Source organism: Callospermophilus lateralis, unplaced genomic scaffold (assembly GCF_048772815.1).
Source record: "Callospermophilus lateralis isolate mCalLat2 unplaced genomic scaffold, mCalLat2.hap1 Scaffold_1909, whole genome shotgun sequence".
In the NCBI taxonomy this organism is placed as follows: Eukaryota; Metazoa; Chordata; class Mammalia; order Rodentia; family Sciuridae; genus Callospermophilus; species Callospermophilus lateralis.
In genome coordinates, this window is record NW_027512924.1 from 111,487 (window position 1) to 125,991 (window position 14,505).

Genomic DNA, 14,505 nt, shown 5'->3' on the forward strand with positions numbered 1-14,505 from the left:
ATCTGTCAAAATAAAATATTATTAAGACATTTGTTTTTTAACAAAACATTAAAAATAGAAGATTTAATATAATGAAATACAATATGTACATAGTGAAAAATATACGACATACCACCCATTCAGTTGTATTGCATGTGTTATTTGACAGCATTAAACATAATAATCTAGTTGTGATATTGTGACTTATGTCTGCATCTTGTGAAGATTAAATTTATTAGTTATTGGTCAAAATAAATTCCAGGAGTAGAAAAAGGAGTATGGCAAATCCATTGAACAGAGGTTTCCATGTGTTTGACATTCTGCCATTCTCAGTTCTCAGTGGTTCTTGGCTGCCCAATTTCTTATGTTCTATCATCCAAGTGTTAAACCACTGCACCAATTAGAGATTCTTCCCAGAGAGGTGTGCTCAGAACTAACTGCTGAGTATAGAGTCTTGGACATTGAAAAAACTAAACAGATACATGAGGTGGGAGGGAAAGAGAGAAGAAAAGGAAATTGCATGGTAATGGAGGGAGACCCTCATTGTTATACAAAATTACATATAAGAGGTTGTGAGGGGAATGGGAAAATTAACAAGGAGAGAAATGAATTATAGTAAATGGGGTAGGGAGAGAAGATGGGAGGGGAGGGGAGGGGGGATAGTAGAGGATAGGAAAGGTAGCAGAATACAACAATCACTAATAGGGCATTATGTAAAAATGTGGATGTGTAACCTATGTGATTCTGCAATCTGTATTTGGGGTAAAATTGGGAGTTCATAACCATCTTGAATCTAATGTATGAAATATGATATGTCAAGAGCTTTATAATGTTTTGAACAACCAATAAAAAAACTCTCATATACTTTCTTGTTTTGCATTCTAGCCCCTTGCCTTCACCCATGAATGTATTGCCCATCAGCCTTTCTTTAATCAGTTACTATGTAATATTTTATCTCTGTGAGACATACATATAAATGATTTTAAAAAATAAGGAAGAATTGATTTAATTCAAGGAAAATTTTTTGTTTATCCCTTCACTTGACTTTAGAGATAATAAAAATGAACTATGCAAGTCACTTCAGTGCAGCGTTCTAAAATATCCATATTTGGAATGGTGCATTTTTAAACTTCATACTTCTTCATTCATTCATGACTTACAAATGAAATAGCTCTCATAGTTGGTAGGTTTGCACTTTTAGTACAATCACATTAAGCTGACTTTCTTTTTCTTCTACTACTTCTTTTTTTTTTTTAACAGCCATTCTTTGCAAAACCTATGCACTTAATTTGAAAATATCTGTTGGTCTTTGAGCTTGACAAGAATAGTACATTTCCCATTATCATTTCTCATTGTGATTGATATCCATCTGCTTGTAGAAAACTGCTAACTCGGAATGTGCTATGCCCTTCAAATATTTTGGAAGAAGGCCAAGCCAGAGAAAAGCCTTTCAAAACTTTTATACTTAATTGATAGATGGCTTACTCTCAGAATGGATTTCCCTTCAGCTAGTAATTTGCCTTCTAGCAACTGCTGCTCCAGATGAGAAGCAAATGAAAATTTGCCAAACCACAGATACCTAGCATTACATGTCTGATTTGTGATATTTTCTACATATTTTCCTCCAAAAATAACCTGTCTTCCACCTTTTTAAGTTTTCACATTCTCATCCTTTTATAACTTAAAGAACAAGGGATTTTGAATGAGTAATAGAATATGTATTTATCTTTTGTTTCTATTTTTGACATTTCATGTATGAGCTAATAATCATACATGAAAGAGCAGAGAGATTTCATAAGGGCTTTTTACCTCGAAGGTCTTATAACAATTATTTTAAAAATTCTTGTGTTGGCCTTGCTTATATTTTGGTTTTCATACAGATTTCTTAGTAAGTCTTATAATTTTATAGTATAAAAACTGTGGAAGGTAATCAGAAGGAAGGAAAGGAAAGGGATATCAAAAAAATAGAGAAGAGACCCAGAAGACTAGAGCAAGGGAATATGGAGAGAGGAGAGAGGAGAGAGGTAAAGATGATAGGTTTGAAGGAATGGAGCAGACCAAATTGTGAGCAGACCAAGTTGTGCATGTATAAATATATCACAATGAATTCCATTATTATGTAAAACTATAATATACCAATAGAAAAGTGAAAACTAAACCAAATAGAATTCAAGCAATGTGACTTGATTTGCAAAATGTGGTCTGAAGTGTATATGTACTTTTTCACTACCTGGTAATATGTATGTAGTCTCAAATCTATATTTACAGTCTCTAATTGTTGATTTATGATAAAACACTTTTTTTGTACAATCAGGTTCCACTTTGAGTCAATATTTAAATTATTTTATAGCACAATTATTTCAAAATTCAGTTGTGGTCATAATTAAATATTTGGTGGAATTTTCCTACATTAGAAAACATATTTTCAATGCAGCTGGATTGACTGTAAGATTGTAGACCAGGCTAAATTTTTTCTCAGACCTCCTTTTTCCTACTTCTTCATTTCTGTTTATCCACTAGAGGAAGGAAAAAGAAGATGTTAAATAGTGTAAGTGCAGAATTGCTTTACAAGGTGTGATCCAAACTCTGGGTAGGATGCCTTAGCTAACTCTATGTAGGCCAAACATTACCCATTGACTCATACTATAGCTCCTTTGGAACTTGCCATTATTACAGAAAATTATACTTGAAGACTTAGAAAAGAAACAACAACAACAACAAAAACTGCTCATCACTGTTAATACTTTCTTTTAGGTGTCAGCAGGTGTAACAGATGTGTCAGAGAACAGTAATGGATTAAATTTTAGATTAAATATCAAGAATCTAATGTATATCTATATATTCATATCATCTGGGAGGAAAATCTGGCCTAAACATGTTTTGCCTCTTCACATAGGAGAAAGTCGAGGATCCTCTGAGACAATGTTACACATCAACTTATAATTTTATATCTGCATATTAATCACTTACTTAAACTCTTCAGATATAAATACATATCTCAGGTTTTGACCCATAGCAATAAGGGCAGCTGCAAGAGCTAAAAGCATCTCTGTGTATCATATCCTAAATAAAATAATATCATACTTCTATAAGCAACATGAAGCGCCATCTACCTTAATTTTCACTGAGCACTATCAATCTCCATATCACTGCCAATGGGGGTCCTGTTTGCTCAACATATTCAGTCCTTAAACTATTATAAACAATAAAAAAAAGTTGTAGAAATTTAGATAGAAAATATTAAGTGGTTTTGAATTTGAAGTAAATATTTGGTAATATCTGTAATAATTTTTGACAATAGAAAAAAGGACAATGTAAGTTTGGAAAAAATCTACATAGCTTTGATAAGGTTCATATAAATATATCAGTATAAATGTATATAACTGTATTATAATCTTTATGATAAATGCACAGTATTTTTCAAACTTCTGCTATCCATTTTTCTATTTGTGATTACTGAAGTCATCAAATATTAATGAAAATAAATGTAATTTTCCAGAAGTATAAAGGGTAAGTTATGTTTTCTGAATATTATCTCTGAGGTTAACATTTTATGAAACTCAGTAAATATAAACAATTCATGAGTGAGAAATTTTGAAAATGCTAAACACCTCACACATAGGTTTTATAACTGGTGGTGAAATAAGTTACTTGACAGTACTCTCCAAAAGCAGCTAAAAGATTTGATGGAATTTTTATACTCTGATTATCTGGGGTGAGTTAATGCTTATTAAAAAGGATTAATATGCTTTCATATTTGCCAAATAAGCATATCAGGAAAGAGAATGAGAATTGGCTGCAAGAATTTGGAGTAGGAAAATGTGAACTACTAGAGATATGCACTTTGAAAGCTACATTACCTCAAAATGCCAATTTACCACATAGTTACATTTTCCTCCCAGTTCTGGCAGACATGTAGTATTAATCCTGTCAGATAGTAGTAGACTTACTTTGTATATGATATAGCTTTGAAAAATCCCACTGGTATGTGGGAGAAATTTCTGGAAACATTATTAGTATTCAGTTCATTTTTGGTCAAAATTTCTATATGTTATGCCTTGTAAGCTTTTAATTTGAGATTCCACACAGACTTCTGATTAAGAGCTTGTAATAATTAAGTTACTCCAAATTTATTTCTGATGAGCACAAAGTTACTGCACTGTGATTTCAAAATTATAAAAAAATAACAAGAAAAAGATTATTCACCATCGATCTATCACCCCCTCACCCTACTTTCTTTCACCTTCAAGTTAAACTTTTCTTATGAATGAGGACTACCTCAAAATAGCTTGTAGTATGCAATGGCATTTATTTTTATGTTACACATGCCCGTACACACACACACACACACACACACACACACACACACATACTTGCACGTTTACATACACACAAACATTCATCAAAATGCTATATATTATTTCCATTTTAGAAGTTTTAGTTTTTCATTCTATTTTGTAGTCTCCTTTGATGGCCTATTAGACTAAGTTACTCTTGTTCTACTTTTCAAAATGAAATTAATCTAAATATTTTGAAGCAAAACATTAAAAAAAAGAAGTGTGAAAAGATGTCCCCTTTCTTCCCTCACTTTAAAAACACAGCTAACCAGTGTCTGTAAGAGAAAATATGTGTGTGTGTTCTCTTCCTCCTCCTACTCTACTTTCCTTCTTCCTCTTTTCCTCGTCCGCCTCCTTCTTCTGTGACAGAAAAATGCAAAATGAAAGATTCCTGTGTATACTAAATTTTATGGAGTCCATTTTAAGTTATTCAGGTATTCACGTAATGTTCTGTGAAGTTTTTCCTATGTTAGCGGGCATGCAGAGATAGAGATGAATGATATTATAGAATATTTGACAAACTATTAGCAGTCTAGAATCCTTTGAGAAACACGTGTTAATGACGACTAGGACACAAATAAAATGGATATGTCCTGAATACTGAATGTGAAATGCTTTGAAATTAATTATTTTGCTTCCAAATTTAGCTCTCAACTGGCAGATATGGACCATCCCATGTGGTCTATATTCTAGCACATCTGCAAATTAACCTTAATAAATGATATATTTTGATAGAATTTTGAGTGTTATGTCATACTACTTTAAACTTCACATTTGATGAAAATATGCCATTGGTTATCTCATAGAGTTAAGTACAACGCAATTTTTGTGACTCAGCTTCAGCTTCTTTTCTTTTCTTTGCTATACTTTATTCCTGTGGCAGTATCAGAAATTTTGGATGATGAAATAAAAGTCATCTAAATTAGGGAGAACTATGTGGCATCTCACATATCTCTTAAACAGCACATTTTTGAGATGCAGCCCATCAGAACCTGCTTATTTGCATATTTGCAATGATGTTCACAGCATTATCTTAACTCCCTTTTGGCAGAGTAAAACAATCACTTGATATTCCATTAAAATGCCACATAACTGGAAAGTCACATCAGATGGAAAGCTAATTAGCTGTACCACTTTCACATTGTGAAAATGAATTTTTACATGTGTGTGTCCTAATCAGGCCTTTATTGAATACCTCTAGTGCTCAATTTTTTTTGCATTAATTGTTTCAGATTAATTCTATTGTGTTCAAAGCAATTAATAAGAGGCACAATGTGATACAGTTGCACTGCTGATTCATGACTCCAAGCCCTGAAGTCACTCTGTAGTGATCAGTATTTTTTCATCATCTCTGCAGAGCTATCTACTGCCAATTCTGGGCAGATGTTAAGGTTTTGTCAGGATTGCTTTACAATGCATTTGAGGTGTTACCTGAAAAAATGATAAGGTTGTATATTTCAGATCCCAGTTTGAAGGCCCTTATTTATTTTACTGTCTTGAAATCCTGATGGACCCTTGGAATTATGTTCATATTGCCTGGTAGTGTCATGAAAAGTAATGTTACTAGATGACCTTTCATATGGGCCTAGGAAACAGTGCTTGGAAACTTACAAAATTTAAAGAGTTATCATATTTAATAGCTCAAACTTGAAAAGCAGAAGAATTTTGGAGAACCATTTAAATGAAAAAGTATCCAAACAATTTGTCTATCTTAAGTGGAAATATGCTTGGTTACTTGAAATATGAATTCTTTCATTAAAATTTTAGTAAATTTCACTTTTAGTCACCAAGCAACAATTTTTAATAGACATAATTATCCTGTTCCAAAGATAAGATGTATTGTTTTCACAACTGTGAAAAATGGTATTTTTCTTTCATTCCCAGGGATTGATTTAACTGACCCTTGCTGTTTGTTTTGTTTTGATTTGATTTTAGAATTTCAAGTTTATTGCAATTTTGTAATCTGTAAGTTTCTTAACAAATACCTTGTCCATAATTTTCTAGTTAAATAATTTAGTGGCAAAACTTGATACAAACTAGTGTGAAGCTATTTTAGACTTTATAATCATTCATATTCAGTTTTCATTGGACAAATATTACATAAATTTGAGTGCAATTTGCTACTTCAAACATTATAGTATGAAAAGTATATTATCTTTCTCGGGTATGAATCATTTTGAAGTCTAAATACATTTGGCTTCAACAGTTTGGGATAAGGTGATGGCCCACAACTGATATTTACATTCTTTGGCTGTTCCTGGAAGTCCACTTGCTCAATGTTAGCTTTGTGGAGTGGAAGACATTGAGTGGAGGGAGTGGCTTCATTGACCTTGGTTCTATTAGATACTAGTGGACATTGTTAATAAGTCACACAGTTTTGTAGAAAATTTTAACTTGTGATCATTACATATAATTGGAGTCTATTTAGTATAAATTGGTTAAATTTTTATTTTCATGAATATGCTATTCTCTATTAGTTACAGTTTACATCTACTGTAATTATACCTATTCAATTCATAATAACTATTAGCATACTTAAAAGGATCTGTGATGATAAGCAATGTGTAATAACAGTTACCTGTTTTTCTTATCTTGTTGGAAAGACATTACCTGTTAAAACTCTCCTGTTTCAATTTCTAGTATATATTTTGCTTTATGCCTTCTAATTAAGACAGTTTTATGTTATTATTAGCAGTTTTATTTGATAACTCTTCATTAATGCTGTGTCAATCATCCAGGATTACTAGGTCCACCACTTATAATAGTGTTTGATGTTTAAATCCAAATTGTCACTTTTATTTATCCATACTTTTGACTTGAAGAAACTTGAAATATTCTATTAAAGTTGGAGCAAGTGATAACTTTGCCCTGAGCCAAACCACTGTTTTTTACTATCTGCACAATTATGTTAATTATATTTTGTTAAAATTCCCATAGGCTTAGTTCTAAACTGAGGTCCAATATGAGTTGTTATTAATTGTAATTAATATTGACAACTTGTGTGTGTACATGCCTTTCTGTTTTTTTGTGTTTTTTTTTACAGTTACATATCAAAGAGGAGATGGAGGAATAATGAGCAATGGAAGGTATGCTAAGGAGATTCTTTATTAGTATTTTTAATCAGGACTAGAAAAACTCTGTAGTAAGAAGCTATTATTGTGATAAATGATCACTTATAAGTCTGAGAATTCTAGGAGGAGTTAAATGGCTTACTACTAGGTTTAATGATCTATCTGTTGTGCACTTTAGAGGAATCAAGTCCAGATGTTTCATATCTCCCAGATGCCCCTGAAGAAATTAGTGGTAAATATCACAAGGAATGTGTTCATTTGTTAGCAGGATGTTTATTGCATTAATTAGACATTAGCAAATGAAGTTGCTGTTGTTTAAGACTCCTTATTGGCTCACACTAAATTGCTGTGAGTGAACAATTACATATAATCGATCACAAAGTAAATGATTCATGGATGATGAATAGGCTGTAGATTGATAGGACTGGATTCCACAACTTTGGATACTCAATTGAAATTGATAAAAGCTGATAACAAACCCATATATCCTCATCTATTTTCCCTTTGCCAATATGGAGATTGTAATTAGGCTCTGGTAATAACTTCCAATCTCCCATTTAATCAATATTTTAGCAAAAAGAGATTAAGTCTAATGAGAACTAGTGGATGTAGCAAGGAAGCAGTTGAATCTTCTTATTGCAGTTCCCATAGAAACACATGTTTCTCTTAGGTATTATACCAGAAGGGGTCTATCAACAACAACAACAAAAAGGTACAATTATTATAGATGTTCTATTTCTTTGTAAATATGTTAATAACTTGGAAAGGAATCAAAATCCCATTTTAACATTAAAGAACGGAATTCTTTATTAAATATGATGTGAAGGAAATTTTCCTTGTAGACTATACTCACATGCTGGAGCAGATCACAGGTGTCTTTTATTGCCTTCAGAAAAACACTTAATAGCCCCCTGATATTTTTCCATTTAAAGAACTTGGAAATGTGCTATTGATGGAACAGTATAAGTACTGTTCATTAATTTCTTTCAAGTTCTTTGCCTCTAAATCAAACATGAAGGCTCACAATAAGGGTGACAGGTTAGAGAGGACAGATTCATGTTGGGACTGCAGTTACTGGGAACAAAATAACCCAAAGTCCTGGAAATGGCTAATACCAAGAAGCCATTCTGAAAGATTGTTCCCTTGAGGTGTCAATTTATCATCAAACCTCGTGTGGGGTTACTACTATGGCCAATTCCCACCAATTACAGGGCAGAAGTCTGATTTCTTGTGGAGTTTGACAGGATCCCAGGCAAAGAGACTTCTTCCACTGACAGGGTTGATCAATACATAGCCTTAATGAATTGCCAAAGTTCTTTAATTTTGAGAGCCTACACATTTTAATTCTAAATTCAATTAAAATCTTCTTAAATTCCTTAATCCTTTCTAGTGCATGAGACAGGCATCAAAATCTTTCATTGAGCTCCATAGTCTGATTTCCTTTTCATTTCTGTTGTAGCCGCCCAGGCCTTCTAAATGCGGGTGATCCCAGCTATCCATGGCTTGATGATTCATGGCCAGCCACAACCTTGCCAGTGAACAACAGCAATAGTGGCCCAAATGAAATTGGAAATTTTGGGCTTGGAGGTAAGTTGTATTTTTCGAAATAATGTTGTTTTTAATTTTGTTTTTGATTCTGTTTTCATTTTCCAGATATTTTTAAGAGATGGAGAGTATTTCTTCCATAGTTAAAAGAATAAAGCACATATATTAATATTGCTGTATGTTTCCAAAATATTTTATTATAAAATTAGTGTGTCTATAATACCTTAAAAAATAAAGTAAAGAAGGTCATTATTAATGTGGAAGTATCCATAATACATTTTGTTTTTAGGAATATCAGTACAAGGTAACTAAAATCAGGGAATATACTGTTAATTAGGGTTTATGCTTTTGGAACAAATACTTCATTTTTCAAAATCTTATTCAACATGTATTTATTGAGTACCTCCTGTGTACCTGGCACTATGGCAGTCAGAAAGAATATAATATTGGTATAAAGAGTGATCATCCTTTATCCCATTTTATTTCATGTGAGGAAGACAGTTAACTAGATGGGGTGGCATGTTCAGAGAGAACTTTCTATTCTACAATCATTAATTGCTATTCCAAAGCAAAGATAAAACAGTGCAACGTGGCTGACACGATAAAACCTCCAAAATTTCACGCTAAACTCCCCTCCATAGGTTTTTCTAAAGAGACAGAGTTGTATCTAATATAAATAATGACTGCTTCCTCCCAAATGCACTTTTTCTTCTGGTCAATTGGATAGGTTAGTTTAGATAAAGATGAGAGGAGTAGAGAATTCCCTGATTGGCTCAGCAATTATACATAAGTTTTCTCCTGGTACAATACTATGCAGACAGTAAATGGACTTGAACTGCCTTATCAGTACCCTGATAAAAAAGGCTGAAATAAAGGCTGCTAGAAATAAGAGACTAGAAATAAGAGAGACATTGGGCTGGGGTTGTGGTTAAATGGTAGAGCTTTTGCCTAGCACATGTGAGGCCCTGGGTTCAAACCTAAAAATAACAAAATAATAAAGGTATTATTGTTGTCCATCTACAATGAAAAAAATTAAAAGACAAAATGACAGACATTCAATCTTTTTAAGAAATTAATAGGAGACTGTGGATGTAGCTTATTGGTAGAGGACTTCTCCAGCATGACCAGGGGCCTAAGTTGATTACCCAGCACTGAAAGGGAGGGTAGGTGAGGGGATAAGAAGGAAGGGAAAGACGGAACTTCCTAACGGTTGAGTTCAATGATGTTAGAAAGCACAAAGGGACAAGAAAGAAAAGATGTTCTAAGTCACATTAAGAGTTTAAACTTTGTCCAGAGGGTAATCAGAAATTATTGGTGAATTTTTAAGAGGAGAATGCTAAGATGTAAACACTTTTAAATCATTCAGGCTTCTTCTGGGTGGAGAATGGAAAAAGTAGAAAACTGGAGTGAGGAATTCGGAGATTCTTGTAAAGCAAAGCAAATTTAGATAGACACACTAGAAGATTTCCACACTTGGAGAATTAATTCGGAAGACCCAGGGCTGTGCTAAACTGTTCCAGTTCTACTAAAAGCTGCAGTGGATTTCACATGTATGACTATATAAGCATATACACTTAAAAAGAAGGGCTGGGCCTGTGGCTCAGTGGTAGAGTGCTCACCTAGTATGGGTGAGACATAGGGTTCCATCCTCAGCACCACATAAAAATCAATAAATAAAAATAAAGGCATTGTGTCCACCTACATCTAAAAAAAATTTTTAAAAAAATTGGAGTAATTATGGATCCTTGCATTTTCTCTTCAAGATGGATTAACAATGTATTTGCATATAAAGTAATACCTCAAATTATAAAGTTACTAAGTATTTCATAAGCCTGATTTCTATGAATATCATTTCAATTAACTCCTTTTCCTTCTTGAAAATAAAATATAAAGATAACCATCCCTACCTCGTAGGTGTGTAATAAGAATTAAATGGATGACAATATATAGTTTTCACACAGAGCTTAACTGCATAATCAACTCCCAAAGGTATCAGATTAAATGAGAAAATACAAAGAAAGCTGTAAGTTTCTTTGACTTCCTGCTTTCTCTCTGTATGCCTTTACTGTCGCCTGGGAAGTTTGTGTGTCTGAGTATTCCCAACCAAGGAAACAGATCATCTTTCCCCTAAAATGCAGACTGATTTTTGCCTAAAGGAATTCTGTTCCCAAAGTTTTTATCAGTCAATAATAACTTCCTATTTTACACTTTGTATTAGAACATCACAAGGTTCTATCTTTGAATCAAGAGATACATGCCTCAGATGGAGAAAACATTTTCTTTTTCTGTTGGCTAGCAAGCTAAATTAACATCTAAAATATCTTAGTCCAATTTAACTGAAGGTAGAATGGAGGGTTTTTCTTCCATTTGTACCTTATTTTTATGGCATGAATATCAAGGCCAAGACTAAGTTTTTCCAGTTTCTACCCACTCTCTTTTCAATTTGATAGTCATTTAAACACTTGTGCCAGAAATACTGTAGGACATTTTTGTATATTTAAATTTATGTCTTTTGCATAATTGTGAAATACATAAACATATTTACATGTTTAAAGTCAAAAGACTAGAGTTAAGCAAGATAATTTGAGAAGTGGATATAGAATGCACGTCTGGTAGATTTTTAATGCCTCTGCTATTTTATTTATACTGCTGTGTAGTCTGAAGTTGGGTTCATATGTATGATTTTATAACCACATTCACTTAGAAAAATAAGCATGGATACTGACATTTTCCCTTTACAAATAGAATACCAATATATGAATGTAATGAAAATCATATTTTGAAAAATGAAAAAATTAATTATCTCATAATTTTGCATTTTACCAATGCAAACTATGAGAAATGCATTTAAACATTCCATCAGCAAGTGCTTACTCTCATAACAGTAGGTGAGGAATTATGGTAATGAAAGCATATATCCAATAGGCTCCTGTTCTCAAGTAACTTATGATGCCATGAGGAAGGCAGTCCTTCATACAAATAATTACATTGGGCAAAAATAAAATAAATCCATGAATACAAATAAAGCCAAGGTACTCAAAAGCTGCACCACTAATCCAAACTGGAGTCAAGGTTTCTCGAATTCATAGGTTTCCAAAACAAATGTTAACAAGTGCCAGTCAGACAGCATTAAGGTTGGCGGGGACAGCAAGAAATATTAAATGAAAAGTCCTTCCTAATGATGGCCGCACTTATTCAGAGCCAGCTTGTTGAATGGAGGGCTAGTCCAGAGTTCCAGAGTATTTCGTGTTATAAGATTCTCCTCCACATACAGATATTCATGTGTGATCCTCCAATGTTTCAGTGTTGGATATAATTTAATTTAGTTTTTGAAAATGTGGGAGTGATCAAATAATATTTGAAGACAATACATGCAGCCCAAAAATCAATATAGAAGCACTTAGGCTGGAAGGCTGACTATAATTTCATCTAGCAGAGAAAAAGAGATACTCTATTTCCAGAGCCATAACTTTAGTGTTTAATTGTTAGTAATATTATGTAGAATTATATTCTTGGACAATATTGTTCCATTTTTTAATTGTTTGAGCACAGAACCCTTTCAATAACATGTAACTGAAGGGACTCTGGAGAACCTTAAGTTCAAGATATGAGAAACTGAGGTCCACGTAGGAGAAACATTTCTATTCAATTAATATTCAAATATTCAGCAGTGAGAGATAGGTGGAGAGAGCCCAAAAACTTATGCAAAAAAAAAAAGATCTGGTGGGGTTTTTTTGCCAATTTTTGATATAGTCTTAAATATTCAAGGTTCTGAGAATTAAAAAAATGATACTAATACTTGAGAATGAACAATGTTTCTTAAAATCAGATTCTATAATTATTAGTAACAAATAAATAATGACAGAAAAACAATTTTGATATTCTGAAATCCAAAAACAATTTCTTGCTTATGCAACCTAGCATAATTTAAAATGTGAATATGTGTAACAGTCTCACTGAGATGCCTTTAAAATCTTTACTTCAATAAACATCCACATATTTGTAAAACAGGTTGGTATTCCAGACTTTCAAAACTTCAGAAAGAGTGAAATTGCACACTCTACACAATATATTATAAATTTCTTGTCACTGTTGTTAATGAAGATTTTTTTTTAGTATTTATAAAATTCCAAAGAAAAGCTAATACTTCTGTAAGCACTTTTATTTCAAGTACTATGGGCATTATCAAATCTAAAAGTTTTAAAGACAGTTGAAATGTCTTATAATGAAGAGATCAAGTGGTTTCATGACCTCAAGTCCTATGAAGTGATATTTTCAGAACATACATTATTCAGGACTGCACTATAATTAGATTTATCTTAAGTGTACATGATTAATACTAGAGTTAGTGATTTCTCTTTTAGATTCACTTAGTGTCTTTCTTCTGAAAAGGGAAAAGAGCTCAGGAGCGAGGTGGCAGATCTGAATTATAAAGCATCCTGTAAAGATAATTCAGCATACCAAAATGATAAATGGACCGATTGATATTCAGTGTTGTTCCTGAAGTTTAATTTTACTCTTGCTGTATTACAACGTGAAACTGTAATTCTCCACTTCTAAGTGTTGATAGCATAAATTAAACTCACTGATCACTAAGGTTGCTTTTTCTATAGTTAAATCCTGCTATATTATGGAAATGACTTATTCATGAAATTTTTCCTTTGTTATGCAAGAAAAAAAGAACACATTTTCTACCATCAGTTCTCCATTTCTGCAGTTATAAAATCAGATCACATAAATGTCAAGTAAAAACTTCAGAAAAATGGATTTCAAAATCAGGGTCGTATAATTTTGGAAATTTTTGCAACTATTTAGCAGCCATATTCCATATCTTTGGGGATGAAGTGGAAAGAGCTGTTTTCAGGCACAATTTGTAGATTCCCTCTGTTCATTGCTGCTGTATCTTGCTACCACTTTCCTTGATTCTAAAACATAGTGAAAAACTGAAAGCATGTTTCAGTAGTGAAATATCCCAAATTTTTCATTCCTGGTTAGAGGAAATGGGGGAAGGGATGTGTTAAGCAGTGAGACGTGAAGGACGAGCAGTAGGCCTGCCTGTCACTGAGGTTGATAGCTTGGCGATGGTTGTATATCATCTACCCTTCATTGGTTCATGAAGCCCATCTCAGCTGAAATGCAAACGTGTGGCATGACACATTTATTTTTCATCTTCAATTCTCATAGTTTTGGGCTTCCTGTGTGTCATTAAATTGTTTCATTTCCCTATGTTCATCACGGATTTGCTGCCACCAGTTCCAGGCCAAGGGGATAAATCAGCAAAGATGCTCTCATATGGAGCCATTTATAGCAGCATTGACTTCACTACCAAAACCACTTACAACAGTTCCAGCCAAATAACACAGGCTACCCCATATGCCACGACACAGATCTTGCATTCCAATAGCATCCATGAATTGGCTGTCGATATGCCTGATCCACAGTGGAAAAGCTCAATTCAGCAAAAAACAGATCTGATGGGATTTGGTTATTCTCTGCCCGAACAGAACAAAGGTAACAATGGTGAGTCACATTCTTCTGTCCTGAGAAGTTAACTTCATGTCATTTGTGCATGA

The 14,505-nt window shown here is 33.2% G+C and overlaps 1 protein-coding gene across 1 annotated transcript in view; it reads left to right on the forward strand.

The window, feature by feature from the left end:
- Positions 1-14,505, forward strand: part of LOC143387348 (roundabout homolog 2-like) — a 144,685-nt gene that overhangs the window by 90,429 nt on the left and 39,751 nt on the right. Inside the window, 3 exon segments of the mRNA XM_076841835.1 lie at positions 7,360-7,402; positions 8,847-8,972; positions 14,169-14,452. Coding sequence (XP_076697950.1) covers positions 7,360-7,402; positions 8,847-8,972; positions 14,169-14,452 — 453 coding nt within the window.